This window comes from Orcinus orca, chromosome 11 (assembly GCF_937001465.1).
Source record: "Orcinus orca chromosome 11, mOrcOrc1.1, whole genome shotgun sequence".
In the NCBI taxonomy this organism is placed as follows: domain Eukaryota; kingdom Metazoa; phylum Chordata; class Mammalia; order Artiodactyla; family Delphinidae; genus Orcinus; species Orcinus orca.
Window position 1 is genome coordinate 17772597 of NC_064569.1, and position 25705 is coordinate 17798301.

Consider the following 25705-nt stretch of genomic DNA (forward strand, 5'->3'; position numbering starts at 1 on the left):
CAGTAAAATGGAAAAAAAAAAATCCAAGAAAGAAGATGATACAGGTTATGTGAATTCAGAGATCAATACAGGTGAAAGGGGAAGGGAATCTCTAGGATGATGGTGAGGGAAGATTCCAGGATACCAGTCTTGCGCCTGGTAGGTATTAGAACACGTGAGAAGATTCCGAGACTCATTCTGTAAAAAGCTGAAATTGACTATACAGCTGAGTGTCATTTCAACAACTGGTTAAGATTTGGGAAGTTGTACTACAAACAGGTACATTTAGAAAAAAAAAAAAAAGAAGAAGGAATAAGACATGAATTAACTCCAGGCAGGAGGGATTGGGATTGTGGAGTGAGAGCAGGGATGTTTCTTTTTTCTCACTTCTATTTTCTCTGGAAAGTGGAAAGCAAGGTTATCACCTCAGAGAATAGGGATGAGCAGGCGATGTTGGAAGTTTGAGAGAGAAGACAGCATATAATCATCTAGAAGTGGGAGAATGAAGGGACTTGAAAAATGCCGTGGAACTGTCTACCAGTTCTTAGTGGCATATGAGAGAGCTGGTTTCTTTGGCCTGATAAACTTAGCTAATGAAAGGTGAGAGCAGCCAGAAAGAACAGAAACTACTCCAATATGAGAAAAAAAGACACCAAGCAGAGAGTGTGGCCCACAAGCCTGAGTGGTCATTAAGAACAGCAGAGGTCAACTCCAATGGAGAATTGGCAGGAGTGGTCTAGAGCAGGCGGTGCCCAGTGTAAGAGTATTCCCAAAACGCACACTGCAGAAGTGGTTTGAAATAGAAGGTGATGATGCCGCCTCATTTGAAGGAAAGCAATTTGAAGAACTGAAAGAAGGTGTCACAGTTAAAATATCACATGGCAATTTGGCTGTGAGAATTGATTGTAAAAAGGTGGAAGATAATAGAAGCAGAGAACCCGGTAAGGGGTAATCACAGTTTATCATGAAAATGAGTAATCAATTACCTTTTACCCAGAAGGGAAATATTATACTAAGGGGTGAGTTTAAAGCTACTACAACAAGCAAGTATTTAGTGATGGGATGCTTCTCTTTTAAACAGCTCCAAAAAAAACAACTGGAAATAGGAGTGATGGTAAATTCAACTTTAATAAAAAGGTTTTCTGTATTAACTTGCAGTGGCCTGGGTCTTTTTCCTGCTGACTCTTCGTGTTTCAGTAGTAATCTGTGGCTTCCTCTGTTTTTTGGTTTGGTTTTGTTTTTGTTTCTCTCTTCCATTTCCTCCTGCTGTCAGAATCTTGGTAATATAGTATTACAAAGTCATAAATCACTTTTTTTGTCTCCTCAGGAGTTTCACCCAATTGTCTCTTCATCAAAAATTCTCCCTTTCCCTTTTAAATGGTAGACTCATTATTGGCCTCTTGGAGTTTTCTCTTCTCTTCTCTCCCAGAGATAACAACTAAATATAAGCTGTGATAGCAACTGTAAACCCCTAGGTGATAGTTCTCCAACTACTCCCCAGGAAAAGAAAAGAGAGTCTAAAGTCCTAGGTTCAAGCCAATTCTGACACAATATCTGATTGAAGCAAATCACTTAACTTGTCACAAAGACTGTCACAGAAAAATCAGGATGATGCTAATACCTGCATTACTAGCCTCTCCATATGTCGCTCCCGTGTACATAATGGTTACACAACGCTTAGTGTTTCTTTCTTTTATGTGTCACTCTGCCTCCAAACATTCACTCTTTTTTTCTACCTAATTATTTTTATTTCTGGGTAATTGGCAGGTATTACTTATTTAAAAGAAATTATATGCCATCAGATCTAAGATGCTATCATACAATTTATCAGTAATACGGAAAAAAAGAATACTGCCAATGAAACTATGACTCAATGATTTTACAATAGTGCTATGGACAGTCCTGCACTAGCCTCTTCTTGCTTTGACATTTCTTTCATCCATTCCAAGGAACTGATCAATTTTTCCTACTTTCACATGCACTGTTTGACTTTTGAAATGGAGACGATCATTCTGCACACATCTTAGAAACTATTTATAATACTGCTTCATCTACTAGTGGGTATTTTCTTCCTTCATATTTATTTTGCTGCCTTACAAGAAAATATAGAGTTGCTTCCATCATTTCTCTGAAATAATTTGTTTATAAGTCAACTTGGCACCCCACTGCTGTTTCCGTGCCTTTCTTTATACACAATAGATATTCCATCATTATGGTTATATTTTAAATGTCAATCAAATTTAACATGTGCAGTACCCACAATGCACAAACCCTGCTCAGGCAGTGTCAACTATGCCTCAGCTTCTAACTGGTCACCAGAGGCTGTAAAAGGCAGCTCAGTCTCATAAATGCTATAATATGAAACTACTCCCCTGATCAAAAGAATATGTTACTTTTATCTTGTAAGCATCTCTTCCTTCTGCCTTTCCCTTCATTAGTACTTGCAATAGTCTTTATCAAATATGTTATCTGACCCACCGATTTATATTCTTCCCTCAATAATTTACATCCTGACCCTGATCATTAAGATGCCTGTCCTCCTGGGTTGTTGTTTTGTGGGCAGGTGTGCGTCATATAGAAATACAGATATGAGAGCATATCCAGATATGCATTTAAGTTAAAATGCATATCACGATTTATAGATCCAATCAAACAGCAGAGCTCTTATTTTTTTAAAAAGTTCTAGTAAACAAATTAAAGCAATTTAGTAATAGAAACTTAATAGAGACATGTTCTTTTTTTTTTAACATCTTTATTGGAGTATAATTGCTTTACAATGGTGCATTAGTTTCTGCTTTATAACAAAGTGAATCAGTTATACATATACATATGTTCCCATATCTCTTCCCTCTTGCGTCTCTCTCTCTCCCACCCTCCCTATCCCACCGCTCTAGGTGGTCACAAAGCCCCAAGCTGATCTCCTTGTGCTATGAGGCTGCTTCCCACTAGCTATTTTACATTTGGTAGTGTATATATGTCCATGCCACTCTCTCACTTTGTCACAGCTTACCCTTCCCACTCCCCCTACCCTCAAGTCCATTCTCTAGTAGGTCTGCGTCTTTATTCCCATCTTGCCCCTAGGTTCTTCATGACCTTTTTTTTTTTCCCCTTAGGTCCACATATATGCGTTAGTATACAGTATTTGTTTTTCTCTTTCTGACTTACCTCACTCTGTATGACAGATTCTAGGTCCATCCACCTCACTACAAATAACTCAATTTCGTTTCTTTTTATGGCTGAGTAATATTCCACTGTATATATGTGCCACATCTTCTTTATCCACTCATCTGTCGATGGACACTTAGGTTGCTTCCATGTCCTGGCTATTGTAAATAGAACTGCAATGAACATTTTGGTACATGACTCTTTTTGAATTATGGTTTTCTCAGGGTATATGCCCAGTACTGGGATTGCTGGGTCGTATGGCAGTTCTATTTTTAGTTTTTTAAGGAACCTCCATACTGTTCTCCATAGCGGCTGTATCAATTTACATTCCCACCAACAGTGCAAGAGGGTTCCCTTTTCTCCACACCCTCTCCAGAATTTATTGTTTGCAGATTTTTTGATGATGGCCATTCTGACTGGTGTGAGGTGATATCTCATTGTAGTTTTGACCTGCGTTTCTCTAATGATTAATGACGTTGAGCATTCTTTCATGTGTTTGTTGGCAATCTTTATATCTTCTTTGGAGAAATGTCTATTTAGGTCTTCTGCCCATTATGGGATTGGGTTGTTTGTTTTTTTGATATTGAGCTGCATGAGCTGTTTGTAAATTTTGGAGATTAATCCTTTGTCAGTTGCTTCATTTGCAAATATTTTCTCCCATTCTGAGGGTGGTCTTTTCGTCTGTTTATGGTTTCCCTTGCTGTGCAAAAGCTTTTAAGTTTCATTAGGTCCCATTTGTTTATTTTTGTTTTTATTTCCACTTCTCTAGGAGGTGGGTCAAAAATGATCTTGCTGTACATCATCGCTTTTTAATGGCTATAAGATTTTCCTTTTTCAGGATAGTTAATAATTTATTTAAGTAATCCACTGTTATTGGATATTCACGTTGCAGTTTCTTACCTTTAGAAATAATGCTTTTATGAACATACTTGTGTATACATCTTAAGCATTTGTCCGTTTATTTTCTTAGTATAAATTTCCAAAAGTAGTTTCTTGATGGTTTTTCTTTTCCCCCACCATCAGTTCTTTATAACTGGTTTCTTTGGTTGTTCACAGAAAATCTTTGACTTTGGCTGAGGGCAGATTTGAGGTTTCATATGGGTGAGGTTCATTTAGATTTGTTTATATGTTTACCAACTTCTTTGCCATCCCAGATTTTCTTTCTAAAGTAACATTCTTTTTTCCTGAAATACATTCTTTAGAATTTCTTTCTGTGAAGGTCTGCTGCTAGTAAATAATCTGTTTTTACAGAAAATGTTTTTCTTACTTGAAAGACAATTTGTACACACTCCTGTGTTGATAGTTTCTTCTCTCAGCATTTTGAAGATATTTTCCCACTGATTTCTTTTTTTTTTTAATTTGTATTGGAGTATAGTTAATTTACAATGTTGTGTTAGTTTCAGGCGTACAACAAAATGAATCAGTTATACATATACATATATCCACTCTTTTTTTTTTTTTAGATTCTTTTCCCATACAGGCCATTACAGAGTATTGAGTAGAGTTCCCCGTGCTATACAGCAGGTTCTTACTAGTTATCTGTTTTATATATAGTAGTATGTATATGTCAATCCCAATCTCCCAATTTATCCTCCACCCCCAATCCCCTGCTAACCATAAGTTTTAACATCTGTGACTCTACTTCTGTTTTGTAAATAAATTAATTTGTACCCTTTTTTTTTAGATTATACATATAAGTGATATCATATATTTATCTTTCTATGTCTGACAATCTCTAGGTCCCTCCATGTTACTGCAAATGGCATTATTTTGTTCTTTTTTATGGCTGAGTAATATTCCATTGTATATATGTACCACATCTTCTTTATCCATTCCTCTGTTGATGGATGTTTAGGTTGCTTCCATGTCCTGGTTATTGTAAATAGTGCTGCAATGAACACTGGGGTGCATGTACCTTTTTGAATTATGGTTTTCTCCAGGTATATGCCCAGGCGTGGGACTGCTGGGTCATATGGTGGTTCTATTTTTAGTTTTTTAAGGAACCTCCATACTGTTCTCTATGGTGGCTACACCAATTGACATTCCCACCAAAAGTGTAGGAGGGTACTCTTTTCTCCACACCCTCTCCAGCATTTATTGTTTGTAGATTTTTTGTTGATGGCCATTTTGACTGGTATGAGGCAATACCTAGTTGTAGTTTTGATTTGCATTTCTCTAATAATTAGTGAAGTTGAGCATCTTTTCATGTGCTGTTTGGCAATCTGTATATCTTCTTTGGAGAAATGTCTGTTTAGGTTTTCTGCCCATTTTTGGATTGGGTTGTTTGTTTTTTTGATATTGAGCTGAATGAGCTGTTTGTATATTTTGGAGATTAATCCCTTGTCAGTTGCTTCATTTGCAAATATTTTCTCCCATTCTGAGGGCTGTCTTTTCATTTTGCTTATGGTTTTTTTTGCTGTGCGAAAGCTTTTAAGTTTAATTAGATTCCATTTGTTTTTTCCCATTGATTCCTGACTTCCATTTTTACTGTTGGAAGAAGTCTGCTTTTAGTGTAATGATCATTCTTTTGCAGGTAATGTCTTTTTTCTCCAGCTGCTTTTAAAAGCTTCTTACTATCTTTAGTTCAATTTTACTAAAATGGTCTAGGTTTGCATTTTTTAAAAATTTAATTCATGTTTGATACTTTGTTTCTTGTATTCATAGATTACATTACTCTTTAACTCTGAAGAAGTCTCAACTTTTACCTCTATTTTATAATTCCACAATTCCATTTAAAGAAAGACTGGACTGGTAGTCATTCTTATTCCAGTCTCCAAGTTTCTTTGTCTTGTCTTCATATTTTCTATATCTTTGTATCTAAAAAATTATTTGCTCTATTTTCCAGTTCACTGATTCTCTCTTCAGTTATGTCTAATCTGATGTCTGTCCATTTCAACAATTATATTTTCATTTCTAAATTTCTTATTTGGGGGACTTCCCTGGTGGTCCAGTGGTTAAGAATCTGTTTTCCAATGCAGGGGAGGAGGGTTCAATCCCTGGTTGGGGAACTAAGATCCCACATGCCATGGGGCAACTAAGCCCACACACTCTAGAGCCCACAGGCCACAACTAGAGAGTCCCATGCCGCAATGAAAGATCCCACATGCTGCAACTAAGACACAATGCAGCCAAATAAATAAATAAATATTTTTAAAACAATAAAATAAAATTCCTACTTGGTTCTTTTTTAAAGCTATCTAGGAAATTTTGATATTTTCTTGCTGAATTTTGATTCATATTTATTTTTCTATAAGAATTTCATACTTAGTAATATATTTCATCTGACAATTTCAGTAAATTCTCAGGCGTGTCTATCCACAATTTTTGTTTACTTTTTATCTCTGAGGACTTTCAATATTGTGAATTTCAGTGTTTCCTTATGAGCTTATATCTGTTTGAAGGTGGTATTCTGAGAGCTTTCCTCTAGAAGAAATTTGTGTTTGCTTGTATTAGAAGCCATAGACTGCTAATATGACTTGGGACTACATTGTCCCTTATCAAGGCTTAATATGGGGCACACATTAACATGGTGAATCCAGGGCTTGGTCTCCTGTTCTCAGCTTTAGTATCAGAATTTTATAGTTCACAATGCTTGGTCTGGTTTTAGGTTCATGATTTTCTGTTTTGTGTTTTGGGGTTTTTTGTTTGTTTGGGGGAGAAGTATGCAGATACTCTTGGAGATTCCCTAAATTCGATGAGCCCAATAATGCATTAAAAATATGCTTTAACCAAGAACAAGATGTATTCCAACAGGAGAATCCTCCTGAGTAGCTATTCTGGGTATTAATCAAAATAGCTTCTACTGGCCACAACTACATTATTTCATTTACATCTCTCAACAATCCTCAAGGTAAATAATTCTATTCTCAACTCATAAGGGGGAGGTTAAGTAACTAACTTTATATAGCTAGCAAGTATGAAGCACTTACTAGCAGTGGCACTGGAATTTGAACACAAAGTCTGTTTAAAGCCAAAACTTGGATAACTACTTCATCCAGACACAAACTCCATACAGATCTACACCCTTTTAGAGGCATCTCTTCTCTGTCTTCTCCTTGCTCTCTCTAGTTCCAGTTTTAGCATCTGCCTTTTAATTCCCTTCTATCACAGCAGATGTTAGGCAGAATGGCTATCAGTGACTGCCAAACCTTGGTGCAAACACTGATAAACTGCTCTAAGTATGGAGAGAAAAGGAAAAAGAAGTCAGCGGGCAGAAGAGATGGAGATGTTTAGGAACACAGTCTGAGGTATGAGTCATGTAGAATGTTAAAAAGAAGTTGCTATAAACCTTCTTTGGATCCAAGTCATTCTCCTCAAAGCTCAAATTATTTTTGGAAAAGTACATCAATAAAATAAGCAATTGTTCTCCCAGATAATACCTCTACACTCCCAAGTGCCTTCAGTAAAATTAGAGGTGATAACCATTGGACAGTCTCTTTCACTTGTATGAAAAGAGATTACCCAGTTTCTACCTGATATTAGAAACTTCAAAATAAATATTTGCGTCTTATATCAAGTCCTTCCAGTCAACTAAAAGCTACACACTTACAAATTTTAAAAGGTTAACTCCACCATGATTTGTACTCCATTTGTTCTGATACCTTTTTTTTCCTTAATTTATGTCAACTCTTTTAAAAAAGAGGAACCAAGTTTTCCCTGCTAAGCATTTCATTAATACTGCTTTGAAATATCTGTTACTAAAAAATTTATCTCCTTAGTTTAAGACCATAGAAACATTTTAACTGACACCAAAAAATTCATTAAATTTCCTTTTTAAAGACAATTTAAACCAGAAATTCAGTTTGAAGGATATTTAAAATATATATATTCACTTCTTCATTCATTCCCTAAACATTTACTGTGCATGTCCTGTATGCCAAAAAAACATGCTGGGGTCTCAAAGCACAGATAAAAGATTCTTGACCCCAAGCTGTTCACACTGATACTACTGCCTCTAATATGCCCACGTGGAAGCACACACTCAGAACACTGATGCTCTTTTTTGTGGCTGCATAGAATAATCACTGCCCAAGCTGGAGCCTCAAAGCTCAAAAGTAATATAACAACAGGACAATCAATTAAGTTCCAGTTTTTATTTTTTAACCGTCATTTGCCCAAATATGTACTGAACACCTGATATGGGCAAAATGGCTAACTGAGTTTTCAGTTCTATTGAAAAATTAAGAAACAAGCTTTGAGAACTGTAATCTCTAATTTTACTTGATAGAATGACTCAGTTTGGGCCAGTGAATTTTAAACCTATTGTGAGTAATGAAAGCCTTGGAAAATCGGATTTAAAAAATACATAATACACATACATAAAATTTTAAAAATAAATTTCAGAAGGGATTCAGGGTCCCCTGGACCCCCTTTATGGATTCCAAGACTACAGAATGTCTGTTGACTGGAAGCAACTTCAGGGTATGAGTTGTATTTTCTTCAACTTTGTACTCTCTGTCTCAGAGTAGATTTCAAAATATATTTGTTGAATGAGCACCTCTGTAACTTTGTTCTTGTGACGCTCCCATTTTAATCTCCCTCTTCCCCCATGAATTTCCAAATCCTCAAATTCCACATACGCACTTTTCTAAAACATTTACTCAAGACTAATCTGATAGCCTAAGCAACTATTTTCCAAACTCTACTTTCATAATTTTCCCTTTTCCACTTCACAAAAGACATACCTCCTATTACCCCAAATATTATAATGATGCAGTGCCCCAGAGTGTAAAAGCCACCAGGCAACCAAACAAAGAAACATTGTAAGGTGCATCGTTTCTGAAGAAGTGTCCCCTGAGAAAAAGCAAAAAGATCTTCATAAGAAATAGATGGAGGCTGTGCCTTATTTTATCCAGGGGACAAACTCTTGGCAACTCCTATACCTTACTTATATGTTGAATAATTAGAACTCAGAAGTGAGATGATTATATGGGGTTACATTTTAGCACTTAATTGAATAAAATGTAGTCTGCCTTTTTCTGACAGAAAGTCAACTCAACTTAATGAACTAATTTGACAAAGCGCACTGGCTTTGCTATGAGGACATGGAACATCCAAAAAGCTAAATCTGCACTTCTGAGACTTTGACAATATGTATTTAAATATGCACAATGTAGAAAGCTCTGAAAGTTCATGCTTGGCAACAATTTAACTTCATGCCAAAAAAAATTAGGTAACTTTTAAAAGATCAAGGAAATAATGACGGATTTTAAAAATTCTTTTAAAGGGTATTTGAACAAAAATGTTTGCGGACCAATGGGTTAGAGCTGGTGCAGGTTAATGAAGGGCAACCCTGTGAAGGGATCCTTGTTGCCATCCACCTACAAAACCCAGCAAAGGAAGGAAGAGGACAACAGCAGTGGGTGTGAAGATCCAACAGACTCTGCTGTCACATTAGAATAACTTCTCTAACCCATAAAAATGCAATCAGAAGTTGGATGAGACTGCAAAGCCCTTTCTAATCTGTGTCCCGGGCACCCTAACTAATCCTTTTTGTTCTAGGTGCTGTCAAAAATAGTTCACTATATACCCATTGAACAACAATCTGTTAAGAGAAAAGAACTCATCTTAAGTGTTCTTATTACCACACACTCAAAAAAACAGGGGCACAAGGAAACTTTTGGAGGTGATGGTTATGTTTATTACCTTGATGATGGTGATAGTATCATCGGTGTATGTGTATGCCCAGACTCATCAAATTATACACATTAAACATGTGCAGTTTTTTTGTATATCAATTATACCTCAATAAAGCTGTTTTTAAAAACTGAAAATGTACTCTAGACAAGATATCCTAACAAAGGCTATAGCAGAGCCCCTTCTTACTGAGAACTTCTACTAACTACATCAACGAATATTACCTTCTCTAACCTTATTTTTCCTACAGGCAGAATAATGTATAGATTATAAATATATATATATACACATTAATTATACATATATAATGTGTGAATCATCATTATGGGTGCCTCTCGTATATACTGAACTTCCTCACGCCTGTTTTATCTTGATACCGATATCTTTTCTACGAGAATTTTGTAGTGAAAACTCATAGTGCTTATAACTCTCAGTGGAATATTTTGATAAGAATCAAGGATCTGGAGGACAGCCATGAAAATCAGTGGTACTTAGGCATTTCCACTGCACATCTTTGCCCAACGAATTTGATTTTTAGTCACATGAAAGTTCAAGACACTGCCAGCATCTTGGGTGTGCAAAGCTTTGGGAGGAGACTACAAGATCTGAATAAAAAACTTCCTGAATCCAACACTCTCCTCCCCTGAGAAGGAACCACTTGTTGGTCCTCCGAATTTTTATGGACGTGTCTCTAAACCATCCTGTTAATTAGTTTTATTTTTATCTTTATATGAACATCCTACTGTATTTTTTTTTTTTTTTTTTTTAGCTGTACGTGGGCCTCTCACTGTGGCAGCATCTCCCGTTGCAGAGCACAGGCTCCGGACGCGCAGGCTCAGCAGCCATGGCTCACGGGCCCGGCCGCTCCGCGGCATGTGGGATCTTCCCGGACCAGGGCACAAACCTGTGTCCCCTGCATCGGCAGGCGGACTCTCAACCACTGCGCCACCAGGGAAGCCCCCTACTGTATTTTTTATGACTCCCTTCTTTTTGTCAATATCAGGTTTTTGAAGTTCACCCACTTTATTGTGGGTAGTCATAGTTGGTGGCGGTAAAGCATTCCACTATGTGAACATACCTGAATTCATTGATTCATTCCACCATGAATTCACAATCAACTATTTTAATTTTTAGCTACTATAAACGTTATTATACATTTCTCTCTTATAAATACTGTTTTTCTCTAGGGTATATACCTAGGAGTGGAACTGATAGGGCATGGAGCATGTGTATCTTCAACCCTACTACATAACGTCAAAACACATTCCAGAGTGGTTGGAACCATATTCCCTCCAAATAGCATATATGGTACTTTCGGGTCCACATCCTCACTAACAGTTGGAATAAGTTCTGCCAACCTGATGGATGTGTAATGATATCTCCTAAGGATTTTTATTTGCATTCTTTCTGATTACTAATGCAGTAGAGCATGTATTCATTCATTTATTGGCTATTTGGAGAGTTCTATGAAGTCTGGTTCAACTCTTTGACTCATTTTCCTACCGGTTTTCTGTTTTTCATATTCAATTAATTTATTTCTAAATTACACGTAAAAGAATTATTTGTATATTCTGGATCCAAGTCCTTTGTTAGTTGTCTTCCTCTAAAATGTGGTTGTATTTGCCCTACTTCTACCACGTCTTTTTATGAATAAAAGTTCCCAATTTTAATAAATCAAACTTATCAGTCTTTTCCCTTCTATTTAGTGCTATGTGATTCTTATATAAGAAATCACAAGACCTATGTTATTTTCTACAAGCTTGCTTGTTTTGCTTTTCAAAGTTAGGTCTTAAGCATCTGGAAATGATATTTGGTATAAGGTATGAGGTAGAGGTATAATTTCATAGACCCTCTGTCTATGGTGTCATAGACACCACTGTTTCCACATCATTTTGGAAAACTCGTCCTTTTCTCTCTGATCTACAATATTACCTCTGTCATATATTAAGGGTCTATATATACGTGAATCTGATAACTACAGAAGGAGAAAGGAAAGGGTCAAAAATTAAATGTTTAAGAGGCAAAGTAAACCTGTTCGTTAACATTAAGTTCAATATGAAGAATTAGCACAAGGTCAAGCAAGAATCATTAGAATTAATATTATTTGACATTTAGGTTGTCCAAAATGTCCCTCAATAAAATTCCGTAATTTTTCTATAGAGGGTTTGCTTTTTTGTCTAATTTGTTTGCTTTTTTGGCCGAGCCATGTGGCTTGCAGGATCTTAGTTCCCTGACCAGGGATTGAACCCTGGCCAGAACAGTGAAAGCGCCGAGTCCTAACCACTGGACCACCAGGGAATTCCCATTGTCTAACTGTTAAGTATATAAAAGTGTCTGATGTTACTGGGATATATTTTTCCATATTTCACAAAATGGAACTGTTATATGCATTTTAATTTTGTATTCAAAAACCTTGCAACATTGAATATACTTTGTTAAGTGAAAAAACCTTCACTCCCTTTTCCAAAATGACTTATCACTTGTGGAAACTCAATTGTCTCCTTGTGCAACATATGGATCACCTGGAAAGATGGGGTGTGCGATGGTCACTGGTTAAGAGTATGGGTTTTGGATTGAGACAAGTCTGGGTGAAGTCCCAGACTGATGACCAGCAGCTCTGAATATAAGCAGATGACAAAACTTATGTCACGTTTGTTTTTCTGTAAAAACACACATTAAAATACTTCCTTATTAGGATTATTTTGAGATTAAATGAGGTAATGCATATAAAGAACATAGAACCTAGCACATAGAAACACTGACTAAATGTTGACCCAGCATTAATCATAATGACTCTTGCTTGCCTTGCATTAATTCTTTATATTGAACTTTTTTCCCTTCAAACAATTATTGATCCTTTCCTTTCTCCTTCTGTAGTTATATTTTTTCTCAAAATCACAATCTCACTTTCTCTTTCCTCTTGCTCTGTCTTGTTCTACATAAACACTCGTTTTCCCGAGCTTTTTAAAATCTTACCACCAACTCCACATATTCAGGTAGAAAAATAGACTCTTTTGTCCTTCAGTGTAATGTACTGAATGTCTCATTCCCCTCCAGGAACGGAGAAGTATTATACTATGGTTATGCAAGACATTACCAATGGGGTAAACTGGATGAAGAGTACAAAGGACCTTCCTGTACTTTTTTTTGTTTTGCAACTTCTTGTGAATCTGAAATTATCTAAAAAAATTTAAATAATCAAAGAAAAATATTTCTGTAAGTGTTCTCTTGACCTTTTGCTCATTCTCTTGAATCTGATATGAACCCTTCCCAATTTTAAAAATTGCACATTTTTATGACTTCCAGAACCCCAATCCACTTAATTGAATTAAAGAGACATCATCATCATTGTTGATTTTCTGACATCTTCCTGATCAGACCCCCAAGCCCTCTCACAAAAACCCACAAAAGTCCCAAGACTGAGTGAGAGTCAATAACTAAACTGTAAAAGAGAACTGTTTTGTTTTCTTATTCTTCCCAACTCCTTGCTATGCTACATTAGTTTATGTCAGCAAACAAATCACACTAAAAATTAAATATAGAGCACTGATTTTTGGTCATTCATTTAAGTTATTCAATACTAACTCACAAATTTGACTGACATTTTTGGTTTTCAGTGACATTTTTTAAACGAACTGTTTATTATGAAAGTAATATACCTATAAAACTATATTCACTGACAGCAAAAAGGCTTACCATACAAAAATGAACAGAAAACTAAAGTACACATTTTGGAAAATGTCAAATCATACATGTAGCATTAAGTCCAAAAAATAGGAAGAATAATCTGAATATAGAAAGAACAAAAATACAAAACTTTTAAGTCCATTTATACAGTCTTGATGAAACCTAAGAGGATATTATATCCATAAAAAATATGCTGCTATGAGAAAAATAATTTAGCTCACAAAAAATAAAAATACAATTAAGAAGTGGAAATGGTAGACTACATAGCAGAATGAACACAACTAAAATACGATTTACTGAGCTGAAAGGGGTTATTCTTGGGACACAACACACATATACACACACAAAGCTACATGGTACAAGGAAAGGGTTAGAAATATCTAGAAGTTCTAATATCCACTTAATAGGAGGACTAGAAAGAGAGAGCAAATATAATGAAGAAGAGGAAATAATAAGGCATATAAGAGAGAGAATGTTCATAAAGATGAAAAGCAATACTAATGATAGCTAACGTTTATATAGTGCTTACAATATACCAGGCACTGTTCTAAGCATATATATAATTATAATATACATATATACACACACACATATTTACACATATATACATCTACATATATATGTAGTTTAATTCATTGCAAGTATGAATTAAACTAAGTATTATTATCCCTGCTTTACAGATGAGGAAACTGAAGGAGGAAGTGTTAAGTAACTCAGTCAAGCTCACACAGCTGTGAGTGGGCGAGCAGGAAGCGAAAACCAAGTCATCTTGCTTTAGAGGACAGACTCATAACCACTACACCTCCACGTCTTCCAACTCAAAAGACCTCTCATTAATGTGCCAAGCAACATTAATGAAAAAAGAGACCCACTCTGAGATATATCTTGGTAAACTTTCTGAATTCAAATGGTAAAAAGAAATGTATAAGTTTTAGTGGAGGAAGGAAAGAAAGATTTCCCTCAAACAAAGAAATGAATAAATTTCCATTAGAGTTTTGGTTGGCAACTCTGGGTGCCAGAAGATAATGGAACAATATCTTCAAAGTTCTGAAGAATATATGGAATATCTGAAAAAAGTGTACCTCGTGTTAGTTATAGTTATTCACAAATGGTGAGGTTTGGGGTGATTCTTTTTGTTACCATCTTCTTTGTATTTTTCTCTCTTAATTTCTTATAACGAACATATATTTTTGTGGAAAAACATTAAGATCAGTCTTATAAAAATAAAGATAGTCACATGGATTAAATTCCTTAAGTATGAAAGAGGAAACTATAAATGCACTAAAAATATACAGGATAATATTTTCTCATTGGAGGAGATGTGGGTAAGGAAGATTGTCTAAAGATAGTTTTTTTTTTTTTAAAAAAAGGAAAAGACTAACAAGTTTCATTGTATAAAAATGTTGAGTTCTGATAGGACAGAAGTTAAACAGACTAGAAGAAAATATTTGCTCCATATATAGCAAACAAAGACTTAATATCTATACAGTTCTTATAAATCAACAGGAAAATAGTTTGTAAAAAGAAAAAAAGTATGAAATGAGCAAAGAATGCAAACAGGCAATTCACAGAAGAAAAAATACTAATAGTCAATACCCACTCAGCCCTTCTTATATTAAAAAAATACATATTAAGTAAAAAATAATGTATCATTTTTAACTTAGCAAACTGACAAAAATTTAAAAGAGGAACAGCACATAGTGTTTTCAGTATTGGAAAACAGGCAGTCTGATCCATGACCGAAGAGGAAGTAAATGGTACATTTTGGAAGTGTAATTTCACAGTATCTGTCAAATTAAAAATTGGTTGTGTTTCCCAACATCTATTTTATGGGAATACTTACTTATGAACCAAAACAAGTAGTGTAGCATTGTTTATCAAGTGACACACAAGCGCTGTTCACTTGGATAAGACTTCCTTAGGTGGCAAATGCCTGAGCTTAGAATATCTGGGTATTTCACTGTTAACTGCTAGTGTACATGGGAGAGCATAAGGGCAATGTTCGACTCTTCTTTTCACAGAGATTGAGTCATTCTCTACGATGAACAGTCCTTGGATAAACAGCTCACAGCTTACCGCTGGGCTTCATCAACTAGAAACCGACGACCCCCAGAAGCTCCCACAGCAACTGCCAAGATTTCTGGAATCGATACTAGAGTAAGAATTTTCCATCTGCTTTCCCAAATCTGACTGAATATCATGTGATGTACTATATTGTAACATCATATAATCACACATTCTTGTACATTCCCACAATATTGCTACTTTCATGCGTGCATATGCAGTAAAGTGGTCACTTCTCTGTTTTTACTCTTTAATAAAGTTGATATGACTTCTGTTCACCAATCAGTGCCAATCAATGAGTTGGGACTGAAGCCAACAAATTGGAAAGTAGTAGTAATGAGTAAGCACGATATAATATTACTTCTTTGAGCAAAATGATGGATTCACATGTTATTTTTACCATCTCTAAAGGCAAGAAACGGAATCCCAGAGGAAGCATGAAATAGTGTTTGGATTCCCATAATCCTGTCTAGTTTATTTACAATTCCCTCCTTCATCCTTCCTGCCTGTCCAGATGGTTTTCTTCTTTGTTTCCCAAACTGAATTATGTTCACTGCCTTTACGATGTTAAATATTTCGAAAGCCTTCCTTTTAATTCCTCACAAAGAGAAGTCATAAACTCTTACCTTTGCCGAATTATGCTGGGGTTAGCGGTCACTAAATGACTTTTGGATCCAACATCCTTAGTGTATTCACTTGACAAAGGAGGAAGATTGCATCTAGAGAAACAAGAACAAGCAGTTCAGAATGATTTACATACTTTTAAATCAGGTCAGTTATCATGGCAAATAGGAATTTTACTAAGTCTAGCTCAATTCACAAATAACTGTTTTTATCACCTCTCCCTTTTAATAGACATTAGATGACTAACTCTTAGCATCTTCAAAATGCTGTCATAAAAACTGTTTCTGTTTTAGAAGAAAGAAAATGTCAGCTAGAGAGGTAAGGGATTTACTAAAGGAAAGAGATATAACTAAAATGAATTTATTCCATTCAAAATATTTTTGAGGTGATAAGTCAGGGTATATATGAAATTAGTGCTCAGGAGGGTGTAGTCCCCTAGAAGACACAGGACCTACAGTGTTCTCTGTGGATACCAACAAACTTCAAGAGAAAAGGAAGAATTGTATTTGCTTGTGTTTTTCATTCTTTTCCCAAATTCTAAATTATAATAGTACATTCAAGGCAAACTCTGCCACCTAAATCGATGCATGTGCGACTTCTGGGTACATGACCAATGTATGGTTGCCTACTGGTGAAGACAAAATAATCTGTCATTTAAAGAAATGCAATGATTCTCCACCATCCCAGTCTAGGCAAGGGAAGAGTACAGGTGACAGAAATAGCTCCTCCTCCCTTGTACACACACACACACACACACACACACACACACACACACACACACACACACAACACAGCCCTGGATGCTCTCCTCTACCGCAACATCTTATGAATGCTTACAACGGAAAATATTGCAACTGCAAATCCAAATCCCATGGCTTTCTGCCAGTGAGACATTAGCCAAGTTGTCAACTGCCTCAGTTTCCCCATTACACAAAATGAGGATAATGGCTTTTCCTCTCCAATAAGGTGGTTGCAAGGATTAAAGTAAGAAATGTATAAAAAGTCCCTACCTTGATGCCTCATACCTAGTAAAAGCTCAAATATGTCACATATCAGAAATATCATATAAATATAACTAAATATATATCTATTACTTCTGACCATCCCAAATGAGTCTATAGCTTCCATTAGATTTTCTTTTATTACTGAGTCCTAAGTGCTCCTGTCCACCCATGTCTTGACTCCACAGCAGGGCACCTCTAAGTTTTTCTTACTTCAGCAAACCAAAGCATCGTTTTTTTGCCGGTAGACATCTTACAAATATTAAGGTCTCGGCCATTCCCCAACTATTAAAATTTCCCTACAAATTTCCCCCAGGACATGGACTTGTCTGAGCACCGACTCAGCTGATCAGCACAAGTTCCTTGATGTCGTCTCGTATTTACCCTGTATTTGACTCCTACCACATCAGGGCATCCCAGGCAGAAACTTGTCTCAGTTGATTTGGAATCTTCCTTCCACCTGTTCTTTGGTAACAAGATTCTGGTTCTTCTGGCAGCTCCCCACAGATTAATGTCAGCCAGTTGAGTGCCCATTGGGAACAAACACAACAGGCATGGTGGGGAGCCTGGGGGAAGCCAAGTCACAGAGCCTACTTAAGGCATCTCTAGTCTAGTGGTCGCACCATATCCCAAGAGGTTTCCGAAGACCATGTCGGGGAGCGAGCTTATTAACCGCCAGGCTCATCCAGCCATGGTGCTGACTGTGCTCTTGTGATTTAACCGACCTTCGCAAAGATGGAAAGGACTCCCAGGATAAAACACAGACTAGAATTTGGGCATCTGTCTCTCTCTTTTTTTTGATGAATGTAATTTTTTTTTTTTTTTTTAGTTTTTATTGGAGTCTAGTTGATTTACAATGTTGTGTTAGTTTCAGGTATACAGCAAAGTGAATCAGTTATACACACATACACACACACATATATAAATATCCATATATATATATACATCTCCATTCTTTTTCAGATTCTTTTCCCATATAGGTTATTACAGAACATTGAGTAGAGTTCCCTGTGCTATACAGTAGGTCCTTGTTAGCTACCTTTTTTTTTTTTTTTTTTTTTTTGGTACACGGGCCTCTCCCTGTTGTGGCCTCTCCCGTTGCGGAGCACAGGCTCCGGACGCGCAGGCTCAGCGGCCATGGCTCACGGGTCTAGCCGCTCCACGGCATGTGGGATCTTCCCAGACCGGGGCACGAACCCGTGTCCCCTGCATCGGCAGGCGGACTCTCAACCACTGCGCCACCAGGGAAGCCCTAGTTATCTATTTTATATATTGCAGTGTGTATATGTTAATCCCAATCTCCTAATTTATCACTTCCCCTTTGATCCTGATGGCCCTTCATAACATTTGAGAATCAACCACATTATATTAAACCTGTAAACTCTGAATATTGCCGGAAAGTGAGGTTAACCTGTTTTGTCATCGTTAAATGAAACTAGTTGGTATTCCTGAAAAAATACTTTTTCTGTGCATTCCTCGTAGATTGATCCATGGCTCATATGTCTGGGTCCACTTCACACCTCCTATCACAAAACAAAAGCTCAGAGAAACACTTCCGGACACTAACTGCCAAATCCTGCAATAGAGGGAAATGCTTAAAACAATAAAGATAATATTTTATACATTCATTTCTGGAAAATAATGACATTGTGTGCTGGTGTAAATGTCTGTTCTTCTGGGTAAACTTTCTTCAAGTCCAAATTTCTATGATACTTCCCTGTAGCTCTTCTCTTCGAAAAAAAGCACACTATAATTCTAGCTCCGCAACTCCTAAATTGATAATTACATAGATTTACATAAAAGGCACATTTAATACAGTCAAATTGTTTCCAATTAGGCATATTGTGTAAAAGTGTTTCAAACTCTGCATTAACGCTTGTTGGTTCAATGAACGGATATTAATGGCTGAAGTGTCTTAATAACTATACTCGTGATCCTAGAAGATACGATCACAGAATTGATGAGGAATGAATATTCTTTGAAGTGGGGAGTGGAGGTGGGTGGGTGATGTGGGTCTGGAGAGGAATCTTTAAATAGAATAAATTCTAAACTTCCTTTTTAAGTTGTATGTCCACTTAAATATGTGAAACACATATAATTGAGAATAATTCAAAGGCACCAAAATTATGTTGTCCTCGCTCATATTCCTGACCCACCCAGTTCCTCTCCAGAACACAGTTATCTCTGTCTTGCACAACTCCCAGATACATTTTATTCAACAATTTTATTTTTTAAAGTATTGCTTTTGGTTACAGAGCAAATGTTTACTTTGAAAAACGGGGAGTTGACTTCTAGCATTAGAAGACGTAGTTGAAAATGTCCAAGCAAAGGAAATTATGCCATTGTTATATCCTAATTCTGGAAAACATCTTGAACTGTAACTGGGTATACCACTGTGTACAGGTAAGGCTGTTTTGGGATCTCATCTTTCAATGTAACTGTCCATGGACCCTATAGTCCAGGAACATACTATGTGCTTTCCAATCACATTTACTCACTAAATGTTTAATTTTGAACATATGATATTACCTCCATTTCCTCAGGGTGCCCCCAAAATGTGTATTAAGCAACCGTGCATAAATAGATATATAAATGGTCAAATAAGAATACTTTATAAACAATTTATCAACATTTAATTACTCCCACATTGTAAACCCTTAATAAGGCTTTTTAAAAATTCAAAGGTGTTATGATAATGGCGCCATTCTTGAAACTGAATCAAAGGCACATGCACATCTAGTTTTGATGCGACCTTCTTTGAATTTTTTTCAGTCCTCACCTCCCTCATCATTCCATGAACATCTGTTTAATCCTGTGCTGTGCACCCTAATCACAAGTACTCATTAATTCTGAACTTGAATATATCAGTATTGATCGTATACAACACAAATGTAGTCTTGCTTATTTGTAATAAATAATATAGGTAACCCCCAAAGATGCTTAGGCCTGATCTCGTGCACATTAAGTTTAAAATATCCATCTTCCTAAATGTAGTGACAAACACACACCCACTCAGGAATACTAAAAAAATACATTTATTGTACTAATGCCTCCTTCCACATTGCACTCAGACCTCTTGGAATCACTTAACTTTCCTGAGTCTGTGAGTATAACATTTCCACTCTTTCTTCCTTACATAGTTTCTGGAAAAAGCAAATCAGCTTATACTCGAGAGCAATATGAAAATTTAAACTAGACTACGTGAATGTGTGACAGTGGTGTGATAGTCACATCATCACAGAATCAGAGTTTCTACAATGGAAAGGCTTGTGGTATTGTCTGCAGCCACCTCCTCACATAGATTAGAAAGCTGAGCTGCAGCAAAGGTACAATGGTGCACTGTGGGTCACACAGTGAGTCTGCAGCAAGGGCTGGTCCTCCAACCTCCCTGTTTTCTTTGCTGGCCCTTCAGCCTCCACCTAACACCAATGTATTAGCGGGGGTACCTCTGCTCTTCAGGTAACTGTCCCCACTTCTACAGCTTAAATCCCATCTCACCGCACTCTCCCCATGGCTCACAACCCTGTGGCAGCACTTGGTGTCCTTCCTACATTAGAGCTTGGACAGGGTGGCCTGTGTCCAGAATGGAATAGAGAGAGGGCTCTGCCCAGATGCCACTTGCCCTCAGAAGGTCCCCACTCACTCATCATCTGCTTCTGAATCACCCCAGTCACAGCACTGGCACATCTCCAGGTTTTAAGTCCATGAGGGGAATTGTTCAACATACCATTCCCAACCCCAGTGAAGACCGGATACAAAGTAGGTGCTCACCAAACTGACGTCGACTTGAATTAAGAGAACTACATTTTTATTGTCTCCATGTTTCTATGGTTTGTATATATCACAAAAAATAAGAATGGCAATGGAGAGGAAAACAGAGTCTTACACTGGAAAAACTAGGGCAGGGCAACTCCATAAGGGAAAGAGAGATAGAAAAGGACCCCACTCCCACTCTGCAGCAGGCTTCACCAGTGAGATAAAGTCTTTCAAGGAGCCCAACCCTTGCTCTCTGAGAGGGAACTTGACCCTCCCCTGAGTACACAGCTTCCTTGAAACACTCTCAGACAGGCTTTACTCTCCCCTACTCCACTTAGCTCAGAGCCCAGAGGTGGTTCAGTGTTCTCTCAGCTAACTTTTGCTACTTCTAGATCATTATCTATTTATCCTTAAAAATGAACACAGGGGGCTTCCCTGGTGGCGCAGTGGTTGGGAGTCCGCCTGCCGATGCAGGGGACACGGGTTCATGCCCCGGTCCGGGAAGATCCCACATGCCGCTGAGTGGCTGGGCCCGTGAGCCATGGCCGCTGAGCCTGCGCGTCCACAACCGCCACCCCCCTTCAGCTTTCTGCCCTCTTTGTTGCTGGAGACCTCAGCCTTCCTGGCCCCAGAGCGTTTTGGCCCCTGGTTCATAGTCATTTCCACTTCACTGAGACTTCGGGGCGCACCTGAAAGACCCTCCCCAGAACAGCCTCCAGGTTCCTACACCTCTTCAGTAACAAATGTCCTTTTTTTCTACAACACGTCTGCTCATCCCCCAGAGAAGGTGAAGTCACATTCTCCAGTGGGACATTCTTTGACATTAGCTCTCTTTTTCCCACCTTCTCTCATCTTTCCCGCCACCGCCCCCTCCAGCTCTGAAGAACCCCATCATTTGGTCCCACTGGCCCCCTTCCTTTCTCCTTCACACCTCTCAGGGCCCACTTCCCATCCAGCCGAGACTTCAAAGTGTGTCACTTCACACTCTCTCTAGCCAGGACCCTCCATGCTGTCCCTTCCCACCCTTCTCTCCTCTCCACCAGACAATCCCAAGCCTGTGACTATCCAATCACTCACTATCTTCCCTGCTGGTCAAAATTACCCAAGGGTGCATGTTGGTGCCATTTCAGTGTCATGGTCTCTACTCTTGGCTGGATGTGTCCTAGCAGCTCCTTTACACACCCCTGCAGGATCACGTCACCACTCTGCTCAGTCTCCTTACCAAGCTTCCTCTTCGCTCGAAATGTAATCCCCCTCCTTCCTCCCAGTTTTCTTAGTGCTGCCCAGATCCAACCCCTCTTCAAATCCTACTCACTACTTCCAAATGCTTTTGTGAAAAACAAAGCAGCAGAGTGTGTAGAATGAAATGAATTAATGAAAATGTTTATTCATAGAGAGTTTGTCTTAAGAACAAGTCTTAAAGTTGGAGTCATCCAACTGTATCGTCTAAAACTGAATGAGTGGGGCTTTCCTGGTGGCGCAGTGGTTGGGAGTCCGCCTGCCGATGCAGGGGACACGGGTTCGTGCCCCGGTCCGGGAGGATCCCGCATGCCGCGGAGCGGCTGGGCCCGTGAGCCATGGCCGCTGAGCCTGCGCGTCCGGAGCCTGTGCTCCGCAACGGGAGAGGCCACAACAGTGAGAAGCCCGCGTACCGCAAAAAAATAAATAAAAAATAAAATAAAATAAAGTAAAATAAAATTGAATGAGTGTTTCCACTCTGGGGGTCTCCCCACGACCTCTGAAGCTCTCCCAGCTTTGCACTTTCTTGGGGCCCGTTCCCTGGCTCCCCTGGCCTATCTCCTCAACTCACTTCTATGTGAACTTGAAGGGACGGCTGAAGAGCAGCTACCTCTGATTAATCACCAGTGACTGGTTTCCAAAGGCCCCGGGGCTGGCAGGAGGGGTGGGGGAGAAGAGAGGAGGCAGAAGCCGCGCTGTGGGAGCTCTCTTACCGCATGACAAAATTTGCTTCATCTATTTGACGGCCACAGTCACTCTTCTTCAGAATCCCACCATTTCCCACCACCGCGCATTTCTTCAAGGGCAGCTGGAATGGGGTTGCCTAGCAACAGAAAACAAGGCGGGTTTTCACTGCAGAGAACACACAACCACTCACAAAATCATTGTTTACAGCAGACCCGGCCAGAGAATTTGGCTGAAGACGGGGCAGAGGGAAAAGCGCATGTAGAAAGAAAGATGCCAGGAAGTTTGCAAGGAACAAACAAGCCTATTCCTTTGAAATAAACGGGGTTTTTTTAGCTCCCTGAAGTGTATTTCAATATAACATTTTTTGGTATCAAACTGGCCGTGCACACAGTGGGGAGTGACGGCTAAAGAAAATGGAAAAATCCCCACTAAACATTCTTAGGATTCTTTTTAAAGGCATTAAGCTGGGAACAAACTCAAATGAATTCTATTCCCCTGTTTGGATGCAATTTCATTCATTCATACAATCAGTCATTCACTCAACGTTGCTGGTGCTTCCTATGCTAATTTTTGGGGATAAACAGAAGACAGAGAAACCACAGGTCTCAGAATTCACAGTTTGGGATGTGAGGAGAGTGTGAACACAGAAACTTACGTAACAGACCCTACTGTAATGCTGAACTTGTTGTAGAAGAGGTATGTTTCACATGCTGTGGAGAATCCAGAGAGGGGCAAGAAGACACGTCTGTCAAGCTGATTCAGGGAACGCTTTCTTACTCGAGATGAATCTTTAAGGATGAGTAAGATTTTGCCAGGCAGAGGGAGCAGCATAAACAGAGGCACAGAAGTACGCTGAGAGCAAACGCTGTGTTTATGAGCACATGAACACTCTGGGCGGGTCTGTCTAGAACTTAGGAGGCACTAAGGGACAAGTGACGTGTGTCCATCCAGACAGCATATGACTTTCTGCAGACATTGAACTGGACTGCAAAGAAAATGTTCCGTGTACCTGAACATTCCCTGGGGTGCTATTTATAGTACCAGGGAATATCAAAACCCAGCACTAGCCCCTGGAAGTGAAATGCGACATTCGGTCTCTTTTAGCTGGGTCAGCAGGAACCACCAGACACAGCATTTCCTGCTTGCTGAAACCGAGCACAGCGGTTGGTGTTCTCTGGGGGAACACCTTACATCTGCATAACTGGGACATACAATAACCACGCCGATATTAAGTCAGCCATCCTTGATGAATCTGAAGGGCATAATATGGATTACACCAAAAGAATAAATGAATACCCGAATATGTGCACATTAATTAATTAAAGCAGAAAAATGAAATTCCAGGGGTGTGAGTGATCACTGGTAGGTGAGGGGCACTCACTGTAGCACAAGAAGGGAATCGCACTTCCTTGATTTCTATTTTGTAAAAGGACTAGCCAGAGCTATGACAATATAGCTGATGAAGATACAGTACTGAAACTGTAGCGTCTAAGCATTTGCAGATGGGAAAGACTTCCCTTCGTAACACTACAGCAGAGACTGTCCAGTGACCTCTAGATCAGGATAGAGAGAGGAGTGTCAGGCAAAGGCCAGCATCCCAACACGCCCAGGATAACCCAGGATGACACGTGGCATTTTTCTCAGTCACTCCTGGGAGGCAGTTTTGAAATCAACAAACACATGGGCTAGATCTGTAATTTTTTAGATGTAGATTTAAGTCTTTATGCTCAAATTAACTGTTCTTTTATTCCACGAGTATTTATTAAACACCTACTATGTCCCAGGCACTGTCCTGGGTGACAGGGACATAATAATCCCTGTTCACAAGGAGCTTACATCCTAGCGGGGAAATGGATGATAAATAAGACAAATGAGTAAATAAACAGAGTATCAGATGGTGACATGGGCTGTGGAGAGAAAGAAAATCATTGGCATGAGAAGATGAGGAAATACTTTTGAAGAGGACTTGCCATTGAAATAGGGTGGTCAGGAGACATGGAAGCAAATCCCTGAAGGACAGGGGGTAGTGAACCTTACAGGTACCTGTGGGAACCACCGGGAGGGGACACTCCTGGGGTGTGAAATGAAGAGGAAAGAGCCCAGTGTGTCTGGAGATGAGTAAGCAAGGGACAGAGGAGGAGGGGAGATTAGGTAGGAGTAGGGTGAGCAAAGGAGCGATGCTATAACATGTTTTGGAACAATCACTCTGCTGCTGTGTGAATAGGCTGTAAGATGTCATGCACAGAAAGAAAGAGACCAGTCTCCTGAAACAGCAGACTAGAGATTTTGGTGGCCTGGGCTAGAGTGAGAGCAGTGGGGGTGGTCAGAAGTAATCAGATTCTGGAGATGTTTTGGAGGAAGAGCTGACCGGATTTGCTGATGCAATGGAAATAGGATAAGAGAAAAAGAGAGGAATCAAGAACGATGCCAAAGTCTGGGGCTTGGACAACTGTGAAGACGGACTTGCCATTTACTGAGACATGGAAGATGACAGAGAAGCAGGTTTTGGTGGGGGGGGGGATAATTTGGGGGGGATAATCAATTTTAAATATGTCAAGTGTGAGATCCCCATTAGACATTTAAGTGGCAATGTCAAGCAGGCAGCTGAATATATGAGAATACAGTCAGGGAACTGGTCTCTCCTGGAGACAGAATGATGGAGGTGATCAGCATATAGGAGGTATTTAAAACCAGGGGACTAGCTGGTGAATGAGTGCAGACAGGAAAGAGAGGAGGTCTAAGAACTGAATTCTGGGAGGCTTCAACAAGAAGTCAGGAGACTGATGAGAAATCGGTAAAGGAGAGAGAAGGAGTGGCCAATGGAATGGGAGAGAAAAACAGGAAAGTAGAGTATCTTGCAAGCAAAG

At 38.7% G+C, this 25705-nt stretch overlaps 1 protein-coding gene across 4 annotated transcripts in view; it reads right to left on the minus strand.

The window, feature by feature from the left end:
* The window catches only part of ST8SIA1 (ST8 alpha-N-acetyl-neuraminide alpha-2,8-sialyltransferase 1), a 155748-nt gene that overhangs the window by 43739 nt on the left and 86304 nt on the right, over positions 1 to 25705 (minus strand). For all 4 annotated transcript variants that reach the window (XM_004270924.3, XM_049694229.1, XM_033430251.2 and 1 more), the window contains exons 3-4: positions 22865 to 22974; positions 16158 to 16250 (exon numbers count right to left, since the gene is read on the minus strand). In XM_004270924.3, the coding sequence (XP_004270972.1) occupies positions 16158 to 16250; positions 22865 to 22974 (203 nt within the window). The remainder of the gene's footprint in view (positions 1 to 16157; positions 16251 to 22864; positions 22975 to 25705) is intronic.